Genomic DNA, 22,608 nt, shown 5'->3' with positions numbered 1-22,608 from the left:
TTTTGAGTTTTCGTTTTTCGCTCCCCTCCTTCCCAGAGCCATAACTTTTTTATTTTTCCATCAATATGGCCATGTGAGGGCTTGTTTTTTGCTAGACAAGTTGTACTTTTGAACAACAACATTCGTTTTAGCATGTCCTGTACTAGAAAACAGGAAAAAAAATTCCAAGTGCGATGAAATTGCAAAAAAAGTGCAATCCCACACTTGTTTTTTGTTTGGCTTTTTTTGCTAGGTTCACTAAATGCTAAAACTGACCTAACATTTTGATTCTCCAGGTCATTACAAGTTCATAGACACCAAACATGTCTAGGTTATTTTTTTATCGAATCCTCAAAGAAATGAGGGAAAATGCCTAATTGGCGCTTCCAAAAGAAGTCAACACATCAAACAGAGCAACAGGGAAGCTAGATGCCATAAAAATATACAAATTTTATTGATAGTATAGTTAAAATGGAAAATTATATGTTAAAATCCAATTAAGGCTAGTTTCACATTTGCGTTTAAATCCGCAGCGTTTAAAACGCATCCGCAAGTGGTGGAAAAAACGCATATAAACACGTACAAACGCGGCGTTTTTTTGACGCATGCGTTTAAAAAAACGCCACGTTTACATGCGTTTTTTCCTGCGTTTGCGTTTTTGGTGCGCATGATGAGAAATTTCACAAGAGAAAAATCTAGATAACCAGACACCACCAATGGGACTATAGTGGGCGTATATGATGGTCTCTCTATATTTAGACCCTACGGCTACTTAAATTTTAACAGCTTGCTACTGTATCCTGTGTCATGATGGATCTTCGCATGGAGAGCTTTTATTTCAACCTGGATTTCAGCTTCAAGATGTTTCTGGCCTGTGCTTTTGCTTGGGAGCAAGACCGAAACCGCGAAAGATGGAGAAGGAGACAACGTAGGCGTTTTTGGAGGCACCCCATTATTGAATTGCGTGAGAGCTGTGGAGCCTACCACACGCTCTATGCCGAGCTGAATGCCCAGAGAAATTCCAGGAGTACACGAGAATGTCGCAAGAATCGTTCCGTGATTTGCTGTCTCGTGTCCAAGGAGCCATACGGCGACAGGACACCCAGCTCCGTAGAGCGATTCCACCCGAGGAACGTCTGCTGGTTACATTAAGGTACGTTCAAAATCTAAACCAATGACAGTCCAAATTTAGTGTTTTCAGACATGTATTTTTGGGGTATTTTCCTTTCTTTCTTTAGCGTAACCACACCATAAAAAGAATAGATTGTAATGTTTTTTGTGTTTGTTTTTCTTCCAGATTTCTGGCCACCGGAGAGAGTTTATCATCCCTACACTTCCAATACCGGCTTGGAATATCCACCCTGTCCGGAATAGTTGTGGACACCTGCCGGGCTTTGTGGAATGTGCTCCGGGATGAGTTTATACCCCTACCCACCTTGGACATGTGGCTAGAAATTGCGGAGAAATTCTGGAGTGTGTGTGATTTCCCCAACTGTTTAGGAGCGGTGGATGGAAAGCACATTCGCATTATCAAACCAGCCAGAACAGGATCGGAGTACTTCAATTACAAAAAATACTTTTCTGTTGTGCTCATGGCAATTGCCGATGCGAACTGTCGCTTCATCGCCGTGGACATTGGAGCTTTTGGACGTGGCAACGATTCCCAGACTATATGGACAACAATTTCAATTTTCCCCCGCCAGAACCTCTCCCCAACACTCAAGGACCACCAGTGCCATTTGTTATGGTTGGGAATGAGGCCTTTCAGATGTGTGAAAACCTACTGAAGCCCTATTCCAGTCGGGACTTGAACCACACTAGAAGGATCTTTAACTACAGACTGACCAGGGCCCGAAGAACTGTAGAGTGTACCTTTGGCATTCTGGTCGCTAAATGGCGCATTCTTGCATCAGCCATTAATCTAAAAGTGGAAACAGTCGAAGAGGTGGTCAAAGCCTGTGTGGTTCTGCATAATTATATAATGGTTAACCCCTTCCCGACATGTGACGGTATAGTACGTCACATGTCGGGACCCCCGCTTTGATGTGTGCTCCGGCGGTGAGCGCACATCAAAGCCGGGACATGTCAGCTGTTTTGAACAGCTGACATGTGCCCGCAATAGGCGCGAGCAGAATCGCGATCTGCGCGCGCCTATTAACTAGTTAAATGCCGCTGTCAAACGCAGACAGCGGCATTTAACTACCGCATCCGGCCGTGCGGCCGGATATGAGCGCATCGCCGACCCCCGTCACATGATCGGGGGTCGGCGATGCTCCTCCATTGTAACCATAGAGGTCCTTGAGACCTCTATGGTTACTGATTGCCGGTGGCTGTGAGCGCCCCCCTGTGGTCGGCGCTCACAGCACACCTGCAAATCTGCTGTGTAGCAGCGATCTTATGATCACTGCTGCATAGCAGAGCCGATCGGGCTGTGCCTGCTTCTAGCCTCCCATGGAGGCTATAGAAGCATGGCAAAAGAAAAAAAAAAAAAGTTTTTAAAAATGTGAAAAAAATAAAAAAAATATAAGTTTAAATCACCCCCCTTTCGCCCCAATCAAAATAAATCAATAAAAAAAAACCCCAACCTACACATATTTGGTATCGCCGCGTTCACAATCGCCTGATCTATCAATAAAAAAAAGCATTAACCTGATCGCTAAATGGCGTAATGAGAAAAAAATTCGAAACGCCAGATTTACGTTTTTTTGGTCGCCACGACATTGCATTAAAATGCAATAACGGGCGATCAAAAGAACGTATCTACACCAAAATGCTATCATTAAAAACGCCAGCTCGGCACTCAAAAAATAAGCCCTCACCTGACCCCAGATCACGAAAAATGGAGACGCTACGAGTATCGGAAAATGGCGCAATTTTGTTTTGTTTTGTTTTTTGCAAAGTTTGGAATTTTTTTTCACCACTTAGGTGAAAAATAACCTAGTCATGTTAGGTGTCTATGAACTCGTAGTGACCTGGAGAATCATAATGGCAGGTCAGTTTTAGCATTTAGTGAACCTAGCAAAATAGGCAAGCAAAAAACAAGTGTGGGATTGCACTTTTTTTGCAATTTCACTGCACTTGGAATTTTTTTCCCGTTTTCTAGTACACGACATGCTAAAACCAATGATGTCGTTCAAAAGTACAACTCGTCCCGCAAAAAATAAGCCCTCACATGGCCAAATTGACGGAAAAATAAAAAAGTTATGGCTCTGGGAAGGAGGGGAACGAAAACGGAAAAAGCTCCGGGGGTGAAGGGGTTAAGGAGCAACCCAACATTGAACTGGATGAACCAGTTGCACACCCACTGCCCGATTTCCAGCATCACCCGCTGCGGTCAACTGCAGCAGTTGGTCACATGCGGGACCAAGTTGCGGCCTTTTTTGATTCAGATATTGGACGTGTGTCATGGCAGGACAATGTTATGTAAATGTCCAGTTGTAATTCGATCTGTACCAGTTATTTTCTGCAATGATAATATTTCTCATTAATAAACTTTCGTTTTGGTTGAGTTGACCGTGTCTCCTATCTTTTTCCTCTCCAAACCAAGCCTGTACTAAACTTGCAATATTTGATCTGTATTTAATATCATTTTTTGTAATCCCAAACCAGAAGTGGGTGATTAAAAGCCGAGGTGCTATTTAGTTATTATGTTAATATCATAATTTAACTCTAATTGTTCCACTCCTTGTTTTGGCTTACATATACTGATATAAAACACTGGCCACGTACTTCTAGTGTTATGGCAGCCATGTTGCTTTATTGGTAAGTTTGTTGACGTCATTGCGTCCTGATTCTGTTCTGCTGCATCCATTCGACACAAACTGAAGAGACAATGACTGTCACACTATCTATAATCATCAAGTCAGGTGTCAGAAATAATGAATTCATGATGCACATATTACAGCCTCATGAATTCACTATTTCTGACACCTGTGCAGGTGAGCATAGATATGCAGTGTGTGACCACTATTGTCCCCTCAATTTGTGTGTAATAGATTATGTATAAAGAAGAGAAAATGGTGGTTATACAAGGCAGTTCTCTACTGAACAGGTCAGGTATCATAACTAATGAGCTTTTTGACACCTGACCTGTTCAGTAGAGGTCTGCATTGTATTTCCACCATTTTCTCTTCAGACTGCCACACTAGTAACAGACAAAAAGAGATTATGGAGATACATGTAATATTTTTTGGCCCACCTCATATCTGTATACTAAAGACACACAAAGCTGAATTTTTTTTTTTTTAAACTACTGGAGATATGATGTGGCCCAAAAAGTAAGTGTGTGGCGAAGTTTCTTGGCGCACGGTGTGTGTTGCCGGCGGCGGAATACACAATAAACCAAACATAATTGTGGCAAATCAAACTTTTTTTTATTTAGTAACAACCAAAAAATTTATTTAGTGCGCTGGCTTGGGGTAGAGTGATGTAAACGGGGGGGGTGAAGCACTAAGGCCTGGCTAACCGCGGACGACGCAGAGGTGGCAGGAAAAGGGGCAATGAAACTAGAAGGGTCTGGAAGTTCGGGGATGGGGCTTGACATATGAGAGGCTTGAGATGCACTGGAAGGGTGAGACAAACCTGACATTAGACACATTGGGAGGTGAAGGGGGAGGAATGCTAAGAGTCCTTTGTTTGTTTTTTTCCTGTGTTTTCTTTTTGGTTTGCCTGGTTGTGGGAGGTCTTGGTGGACTCATATGGCATGGCGTGGTGGCGGGTGACCTGTCAGGGTCCGGCTGCACTGTCAGAGTCCATAGTGCTCGTAGAGCGTGCAGCCATGCCAGAGTCCATAGTGCTCGTAGAGCGTGCAGCCATGCCAGAGTCCATAGTGCTCTTAGAGCGTGCAGCCATGCCAGAGTCCATAGTGCTCTTAGAGCGTGCAGCCATGCCAGAGTCCATAGTGCTCGTAGAGCGTGCAGCCATGCCAGAGTCCATAGTGCTCGTAGAGCGTGCAGCCATGCCAGAGTCCATAGTGCTCGTAGAGCGTGCAGCCATGCCAGAGTCCATAGTGCTCGTAGAGCGTGCAGCCATGCCAGAGTCCATAGCGCTCGTAGAGCGTGCAGCCATGCCAGAGTCCATAGCGCTTGTAGAGCGGAAGGCCATGCCATGGTCCTGCTGCATCGTGGAGGTGGCGGTACGGAAGGCCATGCCAGGGTCCTGCTGCATCGTGGTGTCAGTGGAGGAGGTCCAAGCAGGAGCAGTGGAAGTCATGGTGGTGGCGGTGGGATGTCCAACTGCATTCGGCATGGTGGTGGTGCTGTAGTGGTGTCCGGCTGTGGAAGGAATTGAGGTGGCCGTGCAGTGGGATGCAGCAGAGGTCGACATTGTGGTCAAGCATGACAGTGAAGGCACAGGTGGATATGCCCCCACTGTCTGCTGGAAATACCGACTCTGCTGCATAGCCTGCACATAAGCAGCATTGCAGGCCTGCATGACACTCAGCTGGAGATCAGGAGTAAGGTGTTCCGACATGCCCTGCTCAATTTGGTTAAAAAAATGATGTGCTGGCTTCTAGAGGTCGGCTTTCACTTGATCAAGGCTTTTGCTAACCTCCTAGATACGTGCATTCAAGAGGCTATGTGACACATCCATTCGGTCACCCACAGCCTTGATTGCTTCGTGTAAAACCGAGCTCAAGTGTAAAAACTCGGGCATGAGTGACCTGTCCGAAGCCCTCTGCCGCTGCCGGGAGGAGCCCCCCCAAAAAATGGGCAGTGGAAGAGGACTGCGAAAGGGGAAGACCTGATGGACCAGCTCCCTGGTCTCCAGTTAGTGTGGAAGGCCCACTTGCGGCTGCGCTGCTGGATGGCTGGGACGGGTCCGTGGCTGTCGGATGAAGGACCGCTCCAGAACCTGGGCCAACAGTAGTGCTGTATGTGCTGTGAAAAAAGGAAAAAGAAAATTAATACCAAATATTAACCAGACGCAAAATCCTGTGGAATGTAAAAATACAGATTATGGCAATACAATACAACCTAATGCACATGATAAATACTTACGTTCCCTGGGCAAGGACCGGTCTTAAAAATGCCAGAACTCGATGGTATTTGTATCTTCTGATCCTTGCTCCTGAACCACTGGGAACACGGCTCTCTTGACGCAGGTCCTTGTTGAAGCGGTCCTTCATCGAACGCCAACGTGTTTTGACTTTAGATACTGTTAAAAAAAAAAAAAAAAAAAAAAAAGGTGGTCAGAAAAAGTACTTTTGGCCATGCTCACACAACTGTGTGTGATGAGAGAAACTCCAGAAAGTTTCTTTCATCACACACAGTCGAGTGAGCACGGCCAAGATCTCTGCTGCTTCACACTGCAGTGCAATACTTACCAAATGCAGCTCGGACCCGTGTCGGGGCGTTGTCCCAGCCATACCACATCGCTTGGGCCACCTCATTCCATAACCGCCGGATCGTCACGTTGTTTGAGTGCAGTGGATCCCGGGTGTCCCACAACGGAACTCTCTCCTGGACCAGGGGGATGAGGAGGTCATTCTCGATAAGATCATCCTCCCGTTGTGAAACCTAAAAATTAAAGAAAGTCATTACAGTTTGCTCAATTAACAGAAGGAAAAGAAAGAAAAAAGATGCTGATAAATGGCATGAATAGGAAAGTCAACATACAAAAGGATTCCACAAGAAAAAAGTAAAGAAATAAGAATGGAAAGAAAGGAAGATTCAAGAATATTACACTGACAGTCAGCCTTGTATATGTACCCGCTGCTGTCTTTCCACCGGACCTTGACTCCGCTGCTCCTGCCCTGTCTCTGTCGCAGTAGAAGAGCTCTAAAAAAGTGTCGATGTGACAGTGAATACTTACCAATCTGACGAGGCAAGTACTCACCTCACTGACATGCTCCACTTCCGACTGTCCTGGCCGAAACTCCTCACCAGATGAAGAATCCGAAGACATTCTGATGCATGTAGAAAGAAAGAAATTGCAGAAATTAGGACATGTAGAGACAGAAAATAGAAAATAAAGGCATTGGCTAGGATATACTCACATTGTTCTGAGGCTTGTTTGCTCCAAGGTGCTGTCGTCCGTCTGCTCTGCTTGGCTGTCCGCCGTGGGCCGTCTGCTCTGCTTGGCTGTCCGCTGTGGTCCGTCTGCTCTGCTTGGCTGTCCGCTGTGGGCCGTCTGCTCTGCTTGGCTGTCCACTGTGGTCCGTCTGCTCTGCTTGGCTGTCTGGTGAGAAGTGACCTGCAACTGTCCACACCCTCCCTTTTATCACCTTGATGGTGGGGGGTGGCTTATCAGTGTCTAGACATGTTTTTCTCAATTGAAACGCATGCGTTCAAAAACGCAACCAAACGCATTTGCTAAAAAACGCATGCGTTTACATAGACAGCAATGCGTTTTTTGGTCGCAATCCTTGTGCAATCGACCACATGCGTTTCCTGGCGGCAAATAGACGCCTCTAGAAATTACATGTTGCATTTCCGCACCAAGCCGCAAACGACGAGACGACGCATGCGTCGTCAAATGCGGCAAAACGCGAACAAAAAAAACCCGCATGCGTTTTTAATGTTAAATATAGGAAAACACGACACATGCATTTATATGCGGTACAAACGCTGCGGCAACAAACGCAAATGTGAAACCAGCCTAAATGGGACAACAGTGCAATGAGAGCAACCAACCATCCAAAAAACTATAATACCACAGTACAGTAACATAACCACAATGGAAAATATGTTGAAAATTTTACTAATATGAAAAGGAGGGCATTTTATGTCAAAACTTTCAATGAGCAAAAACCTGCTTCAGGTCGGTTTCACACGTCATTGGCTCCGGTATGTGTGGTGACAGTTTTCTCACGTACCGGAGACACTGACTCACGTAGACACATTAAAATCAATGTGTCTCTGCACATGTCAGCGTGTTTTCACGGACCGTGTGTCCGTTTGAAAAACACAGAGACATGTCAGTGTTCGTGGGAGCGCACGGATCACACGGACCTATTAAAGTCAATGGGTCCGTGTAAAACACGTACCGCACACGGATGCAGTCCGTGTGCCGTCCGTGTGCCGTGCAGGAGACAGCGCTACAGTAAGGCTGGTTTCACACTTGCATTTTGATCTGCAGCGTTTTTAAAAAAAACGCATGTGGTGAAAAAACGCATGTAAACGCGGCAAAATGCAGCGTTTTTTAGACGCATGCGTTTTTGCATGCAGAAAAAAAAACGTGGCGTTTTGCCGCATTTACATGCGTTTTTTCGTGCGTTTGCGTTTTTTAAACGCATGCTGAGAAGTGTGTGACAGCTGACAATCATCAAAATCAACTAGAAAACCCACTATAAACAGAAATAGCTAGGGTTAGGGTTAGGATCCCTAGTAACCCTAGGGATCCTAACCCTAGGGACCCTAACCCTAACCCTAGGGATCCTAACCCTAACCCTAAGGGTTAGGGTTAGGATCCCTAGGGTTAGGGTTAGGATCCCTAGGGTTACTAGGGATCCTAACGTTAGGGTTAGGATGGGTTAGGGTTTTCTTGTTTTTTCTTGTGGTTAGGGTTAGGGTTTTCTTGTTTTTTCTTGTGCTTTCTTGTGTTTTTCTATAAAAACGCATGCGTTTTTAACGCAAGCAAACGCATGTGCTTAAAAACGCATGCGTTTACATAGACAGCAATACATTTTTTTGCCGCGAATAAACGCATGCGTTTTTTTGCGGCAAAAAAACGCCGCTAGAAATTACTACAGGTTGCATTTCTGCAACTCAACGCACGCATCAAACGCATGCGTTGCCGAAAACGCGTCAAAACGCATGCTAAAAAAATGCATGCGTTTTTAATTTTAAGTATAGGGAAAAAAAACGCATGTGTTTTTTAGCGCTAAAACGCTGCAGATCAAAACGCAAGTGTGAAACCAGCCTAAGCGCTGTCCCCCCAGCTTGTGGTGCTGAAGCCGCCATTCATTTCTTCTCTCCAGCAGCGTTTGCTGGAGAGAAGAAATGAAAAATCAGTTTTTTGGGGTTTTTTTGCGGTTGAAATAAAGATCTTTGTCACCACCCCCCTCCCACCCCCTGTGCGCCCGCCCGCTGGAAATAAAATACCCAGCTCCCTCGATGCGTCCTCTCAGCGCCGCAGCTTCTCCTGTATGAGCGGTCACGTGGTACCGCTCATTACAGTGATGAATATGCGGCTCCACCTCCCATAGGGAATGAATTCCGGCTTCAGCACCAGATGCAGGGGACAGCGCTTATCTCTAGCGCTGTCTCGTTCACGGTCCGTGTGGTACCCAGTCGGCACACGGGCGGCACATGGCTGCCGCACGTGTGCCACACTGATGTGCCACGTGAGCACACGGACACGGATAACTCCGGTACCGATTTTTCCGGTACCGGAATTATCTGGACGTGTGGGACAGGCCTCAGTGAGAATCATGCTATGCCTCAAATCAAAAATGAGTAAGCAATTAATTAATGTCCAGATTATAAGAAAGTGCAAGTGTGCATGTATCCAAGTGGGGAATTAAGGTGCCTAATATGCGTATCCTTAAGGATGAAGAAAATAAACCTGGAATAATTCATAACAGTGTAAGTTATATGAGTAAAAAAGTCATTGGTAGTTCGTTGGTACTATACCTTTAGGATGGTGCTGACACCCCGACACGTGTTTCGCGTTAGCTTTTTCGAGGGTAGGTGTGTATGAATGTGCCTATTAATCATGCTTATATAGTGGTGGCAGCGGCTGATATGCGACGCTTTCAGTGGCGCTCCCGCCTGACGTCACATGAAGCCCAGCCTACGCCCCCCTCGACGCCTCAGAGCGAGGTGGAGGTACGAACGGCAATGAAGACGCGTCGCCAAGGAAACTGCAGCGGGCGGGGAGCCAGAGGGAAGCGCTCACCGCATGAATGTGAAGGGATTGAAGGGGAATGCTACGGAGTAAAGAGAAAAGAAAATCGCGGACTTTGATGTTGTAGGATAAATCCCATTAGAGTGTAAGTATGATGATGCTAAAGTGGATGAGGGTGATTGAATAAAAGCGAATAAGTGTAGAAATATATGCGGAGCCCGCATCAAAGCAGGGGATCTGACCTCGGACGTACTATCCGAGGTCAGAAAGGGGTTAAATCAGAGAGTCATATTGCACAAAATAGTTAATAAAGAACATTTCCCACATGTCTACTTTACATCAGCACAATTTTGGAACCAAAATGTTTTTTTGTTAGGAAGTTATAAGGGTTAAAAGTTGACCAGCGATTTTTTTTTTTTTTTTTCAACAAATTTTACCAAGCCATTTTTTTTAGGGACCTCATCACATTTGAAGTCTCTTTGAGGGGTCTATATGAAACAAAATAACCAAAGGTGACACCATTCTAAAAACTGCACTCCTCAAGGTGCTCAAAACCACATTCAAGAGTCGTGAAAATAAAAAAAAATCACGTTTTTTCCACAAAAATTATTTTTCAGCGATTTTTTTTTATTTTCACTAGTGTAAAAGGAGAAAATGCACCACTAAAATTGTTGTGCAATTTCTCCTGAGTATGCCGATACCTCATATGTGGGGGAAAACCATTGTTTGGGCGCACGGCAGGGCTCAGAAGGGAAGGAGCACCTTTTGACTTTTTGAACGCAAAATTGGCTGGAATTGAGAGCGGACGCTATGTCGCATTTGAACAGCCCCTGATGTGCCTAAACAGTGGAAGTCTCCCACAAGTGACCCCATTTTGGAAACTAGACCCTTTAAGGAACTTATCTAGCTGTGTGGTGAGCACTTTGAATCCCCCGCTGCTTCACAGAAGTTTTGAACTGAGATCTGTGAAAATAAAAAAAAAAAATCACATTTGTTTTTTCTACAAAAATGATCTTTTGGCAACAATTTTTTTTAATTTCACAAGGGTAACAGGAGAGAATGGTCTGCTAAAGTTGTTGTGCAATTTTCTCCTGAGTACACCGATAACCCATATGTCAGGGAAAACCACTGCTTGGGTGCACGGCAGGGCTTGGAATGGAATGAGTGACGTTTTCTATTGCAGACTTTGATGAAATGGTCTGCGGGCGTCATGTTGCGTTTGAAGAGCCCCTGATGTGCCTAAACAGTGGAACTCCCCCACAAGTGACCCCATTTTGGAAAATCCCTGAAGGAATTTATCTAGAGGCATAGATTTATATTAATGATTCTAGTGCTTTTGGTTTTACAGGTGTATGAATTTATAATGTGGTATTATGTGTAAAATGTGTGGGATACATCAGATTCTAAAAGTGTGTTGTGTCAACAGAGTATAAACTAACTTTATTAATTTGTGTATGTGTGGTACGCTTTGAAACAATCCTTAATGCAAAGGCCAGGTTTCTCAGGGCAGGTTTCACAATGATAAGTTGTGTCCTTTCGGATTTCCCTCTTGGAGCATACTCTGCACTGTTTTTGTGATCATCCTGTTTTCACTGTTTGGGGAACCTGTCCTGGGAAATGTTGACCTGGGACAATACGGGCACTTTCAGATTCAGTCGTACTGGGACCCTCACCTCCCTGAGTGCCAAACATTAGGGCCTTGATGACTACCTCCTGAAACTGAGGGAAGGACCCCGTATTGCCTGCAGATTGGAACAGCACAAAAGCATTGTACAGTGCCATCTGTACAATGTGCATGGCCATTTTTTTTGTACCATACTTTGGCTTTTCGCATGGCACTGTATGGTTGGAGGAACTGATCTGAGAGATCTACACCCCCCCCATGTAACGATTGTAATCCAAGATACAATCTGGCTTTGGGACTCGTGTTGTGGTCCCACGAACAGTGACAAGGGAGTTGTTGTCACAGTGAATGGTGGTCAGGATAATGATATCCCTTTTGTACTTATACTTGACCACCAGCATGTTGTCGCTGCATTGAGCTCTGCTTTCACCTTTTCTCAGCGTTTGCCCAATTAGCCGCTTAGGGAGGCCTCGCTGTGTTTTTTTTTTTGTTTTTTTTTTGCACAGTGCCACATGCAGCTGTACCTCTGGCAGAGAGGGCCTTGAAGAGCGGGATGCTAGAGTCAGGCTATTTGCACACGTTGCAGAATAGCCTCGGAAATGTCAGCGGCTATTCTGCAACTCCCTGCCGTGGGAAATACGCATGCATAATTGGCGTTTTCCAAGTGATCTGTAGCATCGCTTGGAAAACTGATTGACAGATTGGTCAGACTTGTAAAACATAGTGTTACTATTGATGCTGCCTATGCAGCATCAATAGTAAAAAATATATAATGTTAAAAATAATTAAAAAAAATAAAAAATCATGATATTCTCACCTTCCGACGGCCCCCGCATCCTTCCCGCACCTTGCAATCCTCCCAGCAGCTCCCGTTCCCAGTAATGCCTCGCAGCAATGACCCCAGATGATGTAGCATCACGCTAGACCGCTACGTCATCACAGGTCATTGTCGCAAGGCATTACTGGGAACCGGAGCATCGCGAGGAGTGGGAAGGCTGCGGAGGCCGCTAGAATGTGAGAATATCACGATTTTTTTATTTTAATTCTTTTTTCTTTTTTTTACAGGTACCGTATATGGTTCCCAGGTACCTTGGGTACCAACCGCACATGATCCGCTTACTTCCCGCATGGTGGGCATAGCCCCATGCGGGAAGTAAGCGGATCAATGCATTCCTGTGTGTGCGGAATTGTCGCGATTCTGCACAAAGAATTAACATGCTGCGTTATTTTCCGAAATGTGATTCTTCCGTGGAACAAAATGTAGCATGTGCACAAAAAATGCGGAATGCATTAAAAATGATGGGATGCTTATGTAAGTGTTTTTTTTAGCATTTTTTATTATTTCATCACTGAAAAAGAATTAGAAGAAGTCAATTTCAGTGAAGCCAGTAGTGTCAAACTGGATTCCTGAGTTGCCGATGAAATCCGGAATGACAGGCTGATAATTTTCAGGGGGTGCAATCCATATGAGATGGATTGCTGCAGGAGTTGCCTGGGGCCTAGGGCGCCTTGTTGGGGGTCCTTCCTCACTAAATGAGGAGGAGGAGGATGAGGAATAGAGGAATCTGGGATCTTCCTCACTGGCTGAATCCGTGTCGGACGAATGGGCCATTTTTTTTTTCTTTCCCAAACCCCAGGGATGTGTGTGGAAGTGGTGCAAAAACGTGTAATATGTGGGGCTTGTGTAATAGGGTACACTTTATTTTATGATAAAACAGAGAAAAAAAGAGAGATAAAATGTAGAAAAAAAATGAAAAGAAAAATCAGATGTAAAAAAAAGTTTGTATTAAACAAAAAAATATAGACGTTCACTACACTAATGCCCCTCCCTATAAATTTACCAGACGCATATAATTATTTTTTACAAAAGAAAAACTAACTAACGCTGTGACGCCGCCTACGCTACCTCTAAAATACACTGTACAAACTATTTTTTTTCTTCTAAAACAAAAAACAAAATCGGTCGTCACTAACACTGACACCGGCTACGCTATGCCTAAAACTACACTGTACTATTATTTTCTCTAGTCACCTTCCACGACCGCATAGGAGGATGTCTCCATTCCCTAATGGGGGATACGAAGTGCAAGAGGTTAAAAGGCCCCTCCTACCTCCTATTCACCAGTGTCTTTCCTGTCCTGCATGGGGCCTGGAGAGGTTTTTTCGTATGCTGCATGGGCGGCGACTGCAGTGTACCTGTTTTTTCCTGCTGGTCAGTGGTGGTCGTGGGCTCTGCCTTCCTCCTCCTGTACTGCTCCTGTCTCCCTGGTGGATTTGGGACCTTCCTGGCCCACCTGTGCCTCCGTGGGGGGGGAAGCGGGCCAGTGATCCCAGCTGGTGGCCTCCATGAGCTCACCGGCTTTTCCTCCTCTGCAGCGCGCGCGTCACTTCCGGTCCTTGTGTTCCATACACTGGAACGCAAATCACTTCCGGGTTTTCGGCCTTCTGCGGCCTCCGGACCTCCGAACGCCGCATGGAGCACGCCGATCCACATGGAGGCCTGCTCTTGGACTCAGGGAGGAGGATGGGAAAATCTTGATCCGCGCTGGGGGCAGGGTTTATTTCTATATAACCCTGCCTGAAGACACCTCCAGGTAAGACTGATCCCTTCAGTATGGATGGTGCCTCCTGCCCTGCATCTGCAGAGCCCAGCGCTGCCCCAGCTTCAGTAAGTGTGATGCGGGGTGGGTTCGAGGCCAAGGATAGTGGAGAGGGTCCCTTCTTACACCACTTTCCCTCTTTTGCAGGGAGTCAAGTCTGCCCAGAAAGCCCTGGCCAAAAAGACTCCAAAATGTGCCATGTGCAATTTGAAGCTTCCCTCTCTATGGGAGAAGAAGCTTTGTCAGGCGTGCATCGATAAAGTAGTCAGAGCCGAACAACCCTCTCTCCTTGAAGAAATCCGTGCCCTGGTTAAACATGAGGTCTAGTCCTCTCTAGCTGCCTTCAATCCTCCCCCTCCGCCACCTTCACTGCCAGGCCCATCTCCTTCTAAAAAAAGAAAAATTCAGATTGAGGACTCCGGCTCTGAATCTGAACGCTCTTATTCCTCATCCTCAGAAAAATGGGCAGAATCTTCATCCTCTAAGTCTACAGTGGCGAGAAAATATTTTTTCTCTTCAGAGTATATAGAAGAGCTGTTGAGTGCTATACGTAGCACTATGGGATTGCAAGAGGAGTCAGTTCCTCAGTCCATACAGGACGAAATGTTTGGAGGCTTGAGGTCAAAGAGACAGATTGGTTTACCGGTGCATAAAAACATACTGGACCTAATATCTCAGGAGTGGGAGCTCCCAAAGAAACTTCTTTCCACCCCCTCAGAACTGAAACATAGGTCCCTTAGAAGGTGGTTCCCCTACATGGGACGTACCTAAAGTGGACATACAGGTGGCGAGAGTAGCAAAAAAAAATTTGCTTCCCTTTGAGGATTCCACACAGCTGAAGGATTCGATGGACAGAAAAATAGAAAGCTTGCTGAGGAAATCATGGGAAACATCCACCTCTGGGTTAAAAACTAACATAGCCTCCACCTGTGTTGCCAGAGTCCTCTTCAGATGGATGGATGAGCTGGAAAAGCATATTTCCCAGGGTACCTCGAGAGGGGAGTTACTGGACTCTCTGCCCATTCTCCAAAAGGCTACTGCCTTTCTAGCTGACGCATCCATGAAGTCAATTAGGATTGCTGCCAGATCCTTGGTCCAATCCAACTCTGCCAGAAGAGCTCTCTGGCTCAAGATGTGGAGAGGAGATGTCACCTCAAAAGTTAAACTATACTCAATCCCCTTTAAAGGCGATTATGTTTTTGGTACCGCTCTGGACGAAATCCTGGAAAAGACCACGGATAGGAAAAAGGCTCTTCCTGAGCAAAAACCTACCAGGAAACGTTTTTTTCGTGCCTCCCAGTCACAAACCTCCCAGACAAGAGGTAAAGGGAAAACCGGGAGCTGGAGCTATGCTAAAGGGAAGGGGAAAAATATCCTCGTTCCCCAGCAGCACAAACAATGACTCCGTCCCAGTGGGGGGAGGCTCGCAAAATTCTTCCATCATTGGCGGGCCATTACCAATTGTCAGTGGGTCCTCAATGTCATCCGAGAGGGCCTCCTTATAGAGTTCGTTCCCCCCCTCCAAATTCTGAGAGTTACCCTCCTGACATCCCAGGGGGCACTTACAATGATGACAGCAGGCCTTGGGGATCTCTTAAGATCAAATGCAATCTCCCCAGTACCCCCCGAGGAATGGGGTTCAGGCCATTACTCTTGACTCTTCCTGGTAAAGAAACAATCAGGGGAGGCACAAGTCATAATAAATCTAAAAGACCTCAATCATCACATTATTTATTGCAGATTCAAAATGGAATCAGTAAAATCTGCCGTTCCCCTGATAGGTCCGCACTTCTTCATGGCAACTATCGACCTGAAAGATGCGTACTTCCATGTGCCGATTCACCCCCGGCACAGAAAATATCTCAGGTTTGCCATACAGCACGATCAGGTGAGACACTACCAGTTCAACGTGCTCCCTTTCGGCATTTCTTCAGCACCGAGAGTCTTCTCCAGGATAATGGCGGAGGCAGTATCATATATCTGGAAACAAGGAGTCTGCATCTTACCATACTTGGACGATCTGCTAATAATAGCCCCCTCAGCACAGACTCTCAGGGATCATGTTTAAAGGACTCTCGATATTCTCAGAACCTTAGGGTGGCTCCCAAATCTGAAGAAGTCTCAGCTCCAGCCTTCCAAAACAAGGACGTTTCTGAGGGTTCTATTAGACTCTGAAGAAAAAGTATTTTCTCTTGTAAGATCATCGCCTGGCTGTAATGGAAAAAATTACAAATTTCAGGGAAGAGAGGTCCCCGACCCTTTGAAAAGCCATGTCGGTTTTAGGCTCCATGACAGCCTGCATTCAATCAGTGTCCTGGGCGCATCCTCGCAAACTGGAATGGAAATCCTGGCTCTCTGAACAAAAGAGTGCACACTCCGGGGCGTGTAAAAGCATCCCTGGCATGGTGGTTGAACTCCAGGAATATTCGCAACGGTGTGAGCTGGTCACAATCCCCTCTGGTGATGATAACAACCGATGCCAGCAAGCAAGGCTGGGGGGCCATGATATCGCATACTCCTTTCAAGGGACACTGGAATCAGGATAAGCGCCAGGTCCTCCAACTTCAGGGAGCTGAAGGCAGTGGAGGAAGCCCTCCTGGCTGCAGACGACCTAATATCAGGAAATAATGTCAAAATCTACTCAGACAACACGACTACAGTTGCTCACCTCAAACATCAGGGGAGCTCAAAGTTCAACAGCCTAAGGGGCATCTCAAACTGCATATTCTGTTGGGCCGAAAAGCACCTTCTTTCCCTAACAGCTGTCCATTTAATGGGGTCTTCCAACCTACAGGCAGATTTCCTGAGTCGCCGAGACATTCAACCGGGGGAATGGAGCCTAAACAGGAGAGTCTTCAAGATGCTGGTAGACAGATGGGACCTACCAGAAATCGATTTGTTCGCCTCAGACCAAAACACCCAGGTCCAAGCCTTTTTTTCCCTGAATCCCAGGGACAACTCCAGGGGAGTGGATGCCTTTGTCCAACCATGGAGTTTCCAATTGGCCTATGCTTTCCCGACAATTCCAACACTGGCAAAAATCCTTCGGAAGATCTAGGAGGATCATGTTCCAACCATACCAGTGGCTCCGGTATGGCCAAAGAGAAGCTGGTTCAACCTCATCTTCGAGTTACAGGAAGACGAACCAGTCCATCTACCATTAGAAGCCGACATTCTTCTACAGGGGCCCCTTCAACATCAAAATCCACAAAATTTGAACCTAGCTGCCTGGATACTGAGACCCAGGTCCTGAGTGCTAGAGGGCTTTCAGATGCTGTAATTGACACTTTACAGAGATCCAGGAAACCAGTTACTTATGCGATCTATTATAAAGTGTGGAAAAAAAATTCTTCCTTCTGTCTACCTAATAGTCCAGATCCATTTCACCCAAATATTTCACAGATATTGGACTTCCTTCAGCAGGGGCTACAGTGAGGCCTTAAACCCAGTACGCTGAAGGTTCAGGTCTCTGCTCTCAGCTCCGTGTTCGACCGGGACTTAGCCAATCACCGTTGAATCAAAAGATTCATGGTATCAGCTCTCAGATCACATCCCAGAAAACAAACTATTGTACCTTCATGGGACTTAAATTTAGTCCTCAGGTGTCTCACACGCCCGCCGTTTGAGCCCTTGTCTTCCTGTACTCCTCAACTCCTATCATACAAAGCTGCCTTCCTTGTTGCCATAACCACAGCAAGGCGTGTAGGAGAATTACAGGCCTTATCAATAAGAGAACCTTATTTAATAATTAGAGATGACTCTATAGTCCTCCGTCTTGATCCATCTTTTCTTCCTAAAGTTGTGTCCGATTTCCACCTATCTCAGGACATTATCCTCCCTTCCTTCTGCCAGAATCTGGCAAATTCAAAAGAAGAAGAGTTCCATACTCTCGATGTTAGGCGTACTATTTTGCACTACCTTGAACAAACCAGTTCCTTGAGACTTGATCAGAATTTGTTCGTCCATCTGTCAGGCAGGGCTGTGGAGTCGGTAAGCCACAGTTGCGACTCCGACTCCTGGATTTTATCAGGTTCCGACTCCGGCTCCGACTCTGACTCCTTCATAAATAGCCAATTTGTAACAATAAATTTACTGTTGTAAAATATTAACATTGTGCTTATTCAGTTTCTCACCATCATATAAGTAATCAGACCACTTAGAGTAAAAACTATATTTATTAGAATACAATTCGAATATAGCAAATAACTTTTCTAAACTCTTGTAAGTAAATATGCAATAAACACTGTTATGCAGTTAAGAAGAGATCTAAAAATTTGTCCTCAGAAAATGTATTGCCTCTGTCAGATTCTCCTTCATGGATGCCCTCAAATCTGATCTAATTATTTTGAGAGCAGAGAACAACCTCTCTACACTAACTTGGGTTGGTGGCAAAGCAGTAACCACTCGGGCAACATCTCTGACAATGTCAGGATACAGAGGAATCGCTTGTTGCACTGTTATTTTTGATGAACGGTCAAATTTCTCAATTTCTTTTAGTGCACATGAAAAATTCTGCTGAAATGTACTTGCTGTGTTCTTTGATGGGGATGACTCTTCTATGCGGGAACGCTTTGCACGGTCCTTGTAATCCAAATATTTTTCGAAATTAAATTCTTCATCAGTTGATGAGGGTGAAGATGTGGCAGGACGACCAAATTCTTCTTTTTCCTCCTGACTTTTCTGCAACCCTTTCATGCTTACTGCTATTTCAAACAGAGCTTCTTTTCCTTTAGTTAGCTGTTGATCATCTAGAAGAATCCGATGCATTGGGTCTACATAAACAGCTGCCAGAAGAATGTTATTTTGTAATAGTAGCTCCTCTCTCCGTTTCATTGATGTAGCAATGCCACTTGCAATTAACCCTCCTCTTTGGGACAGGCGAAACATCAGGTTCTTCCACTCCTTTAAGAAAATACCTGGAGTTAAGTCCTCTGCTTGTAATTTTTTAATCACTGTAAATGGGTGCTCTAGCAATTTGTCCAGCTCAGTCACCTGATTCCACTGACTTTCATTTAGCGTCAGTTGAGGGTTAGCCATGTCTACAAGAAAGGTTTTCAGTTCAAGCGCTGAATCATTAAGTACTGCCCCATCATGTGGCTTGATCAATAATTGACCCTTTTCCAGCGCGTCTCTTCAAAATTGAGTCAACTTTAGGGGTTCTGGCAACAGTGGCCAATTTTCTCACCTTGCCAATCAGTGCAGCAGCATGTCCTTCTTGCAGACTGTCTCTTATAGCCTGCTGTAGCGTATGCACAACACAGCGCATGTGATGAATGAAAGAAGGTATTGACACAGTTTCAACAAGATCATCTAAACTATCATGTTGCTGTTCATCTGAAGCAACTTCAGTTTGCTCCTCAGTTACAATACTGTGTTCCTCTATTTCAAACTTTTCTGTGTCTGTGGACCCAGAATGTTCTTCTAGCTGCTGGTCACCATCATTACCCTCATTCATTAGCTTAATAGTACTTATCATATTTGAAGCATTGTCAGTTATGACAGAACTTGCTCTTTTTTAAGTTCGTAGTCTTGCAGAACCTTTTCCACCAAGACCTGGAGAAACTCACTGGTGTGATGATCTTTGGTGTCTTTTACTGCCAATGTCTTGGTAACTATTTCATTTTTGTCACAAACAAATCGGACATTGATGGCAAAATAGTTCACTCTGTGACGTGTGCAGGCATCCATTTTAAGAAACAGAAAGCGTCCCTTGAGAGTTTTTTTTAAGTTCTTCCTTTTGTTTAAAAGCTTCTTCGATTTACTAATTTTCTAATACTCTCTCTCTCTCTCTCTCTCTCTCTCCAGAGAAACACCAAGCTTGCGGGCCATTTCCCCATTCAGACACACAAAAGCTGGTCATGAAAATAATGAAATAGGCACACTATCCTTTACAACAAGCTCTATGATCTGTTTTTTAAATGTATCTACTGTCATTGTCACAGTAACTTTGTCATTGACAAAATATCTTGCAACTGATGGCTGCAAAGTTCTCTGCTCCTTTGTTTGGCTGGAAGATCTGGGCACTGGTTCATTGGTTTGGATGCAGTCTTTCTCATCCACTGCTTTCAGTACTTCTGGATGAAAGCGCTGTAAATGTCTCTTTAGATTAGAAGCTCTGGTAGGAGCATTTTTATCTTTGCCTGAATATGCACTGATCTTGGCTTCACAGCATTTGTTTTCGTCTGGATCATTTGTCATACACTGACAGACATAATGTTTTCTATCTTGAGTGATGGTGAAATGTTCAAATATAGCTGTTTAATGTGACGCTTCTTTGACATTCTCAGGTTTTTAATTCTGCATTCACAATCCAAATGACAATTGTTTTTCCTAAAAACAATTGTACAAAATTATTGCCAGGTCGTACAACTGATAGTGGTCAGTAATACTGTTATTCCTCATGTACTCAGTTAACTGATGCAAAGTTTGTTGAAAGGATAATACTTCTTACAGTCTTCCTCTTCTGAGTAGCAGCTGTAAGATGCTTGGAAGACTCACACCTAGTGAACATCTAGTCTAGAAGAGGAGCTTTACTACTAAGAATTTGCAACACATTTTCACTTTCAGTTTCATACATTGTAAGTAGGGGGGTTGGGGCAGCATGAGGTTAACCAAGTATAAGATTAGATAAGGGCAGTGGAGAACAGTGACACAAGAAGTAAGAAATGTCTCTATCTGCAGCAGAACTGCTTATCACTGTTGTTCATAGTTTGATAGAACATATATATTTGAGTGTAACATTTGTAAAATTCATATGAAAGTTCAATTATGAAATATTAATACATTTTTTTAAAGCTGGAGTTGGAGTCGGTACATTTCTACCGACTCCGACTCCAACCAAAACTAACTCCGACTCCATGACTCTGACTCCGACTCCACAGACCTGCTGTCAGGACAGAATAAGGGGGAAAAAGGTGGCAAAAAGTACCATCTCCAATTGGATCAAGATTGCCATACATGAAACATATCTGGCCCAGAACATGACACCTCCAATTGGGGTCAAGGCCCACTCTACAAGATCTACTTCAGTCTCATGGGCAGAAAGAGCAGGTGCATCCACCGAGCAGATCTACAGGGTTGCAACATGGTCTTCACGTCATACCTCCACCAAACACTACAAATTGGACTTATTGTGCAATAGGGATCTAGTCTTTGGCCGGAAAGTTCTCCAGGCTATTATCCCCCCCAGCGCAGAATTGGTTGGTACTCCTCCTATGCTGTCGTGGAAGGTGACTAGAGAAAATAGAATTAGACTTACCGGTAATTCGGTTTCTAGGAACCTTCCACGACAGCACTAATTCCCTCCCTTTGTTTCCTTGGATAATTCCTGGGAGCATTAAGGTAGCTAGTGCTATGGTATCTTTTATAAGTCACTGGTGAATAGGAGGTAGGAGGGGCCTTTTAACCTCTTGTGCTTCCTGTCCCCCATTAGGGAATGGAGACATCTTCCCATGCTGTCGTGGAAGGTTCCTAAAAACCGAATTACCGGTAAGTCTAATTCTATTTTTTTCTAAAAAAAAAAAAAATCGAACGTCGCTTAGACTGTGATGTCCGCTACGCTAACTAGCTAAAAAATTCCTGTGGCGCAATCTCTGATCAGCAGCGATGAATGCTCTGCGCAGGACGGCGCACACAGGGAAAAAAATGCAAAAAAGTGCGCTAAAAATTCAATTAGACTACATTGTACTAACTATTATTTTTTTCTAAAAAAAAAAAATCGAACGTCGCTTAGACTGCGAAGTCCGCTATGCTAACTAGCTAAAAAAAAAACTTCCCGTGGCACAGTCTGATCAGCAGCGATACTGATCAGAGAGCTGCGGACACAGGAAGAGCACGAATGCACTGCGCAGGACGCCGGGCACTAGAAAAGCACAAAAAGAAATAAGCTAAAAATTCAATTGGAAGGGAAGGGGGAGGGGGGTACTGGAACAGGGATGGGGGGATTAGGAAAGGGCTGGGGTAGGTGCTGCTACTGCTTTTTTTTTTTCTTTTTATATCAATACTGTATAGGTTGCAGAGCGCACTGGTCTGTCGAGTTGACCAGTCAGTGCGCTCTGTGACCGCGTTGATGGCTGTACAGCCTGACCCCACAGCCCCCCTTGCAGGCATTGCATCTACGTCTGCATGAGGTATGTTGGGGGTCAGGTCGTGACTGGCTGGTGGCCTGCGCTGCTGGGTGGGTTAGAGGGGGCTGTGATCTATGGGAGCTAGCTGTGGGGACTAGTGAGTGCAGCCTGCGGGGCGAAGGGACATGTGATGAGGTGGAGGGAGGCTCACGGTCTCGCGCTGCACCCTGGGTAGCTGCTCGGGCCTGGAGGAGCGGGCCGCAAGTGGGCGGAGCCTGCCCGGACTGCCGACGGGGGGCCTGGGCCAGAGGCGCTTTTTGCGGCCAATGCCACATCTCCACATCCCCCGTGCAGGCAGTGCGGCCGTGCCTGCGGGAAGAGAGGTAATGGATGGGCACCAGAAGTGGCGCTAGGATGTGGACGTGGCCGAGAGGGGAGGACGGAGTTTGCAGACAGGAGGCAAAGCTTCCTGTGGACGGGTAGTAGGCCCAAGCCGGGGCCTAAATTTGTATCACGTCATGACGGGGAGAAGGCCGCCGCCGCGCACAGC

At 45.4% G+C, this 22,608-nt stretch overlaps 1 protein-coding gene across 4 annotated transcripts in view; it reads left to right on the top strand.

The window, feature by feature from the left end:
• Positions 1–22,608, top strand: part of HMGA2 (high mobility group AT-hook 2) — a 494,709-nt gene that overhangs the window by 6,633 nt on the left and 465,468 nt on the right. The window contains exon 3 of one of the 4 annotated variants that reach the window (XM_077265187.1): positions 1,277–3,787. The exons of the other annotated variants lie outside the window; for them this stretch is intronic. Coding sequence (XP_077121302.1) covers positions 1,277–1,396 — 120 coding nt within the window. The 3' untranslated portion in view covers positions 1,397–3,787. Of the gene's footprint in view, positions 1–1,276; positions 3,788–22,608 lie in introns of those variants that run through there. 4 annotated transcript variants of the gene reach the window in all.

Source organism: Ranitomeya variabilis, chromosome 5 (genome assembly GCF_051348905.1).
Source record: "Ranitomeya variabilis isolate aRanVar5 chromosome 5, aRanVar5.hap1, whole genome shotgun sequence".
NCBI classification, from domain to species: Eukaryota; Metazoa; Chordata; class Amphibia; order Anura; family Dendrobatidae; genus Ranitomeya; species Ranitomeya variabilis.
This window is presented reverse-complemented; position numbering and strand designations above follow the sequence as displayed.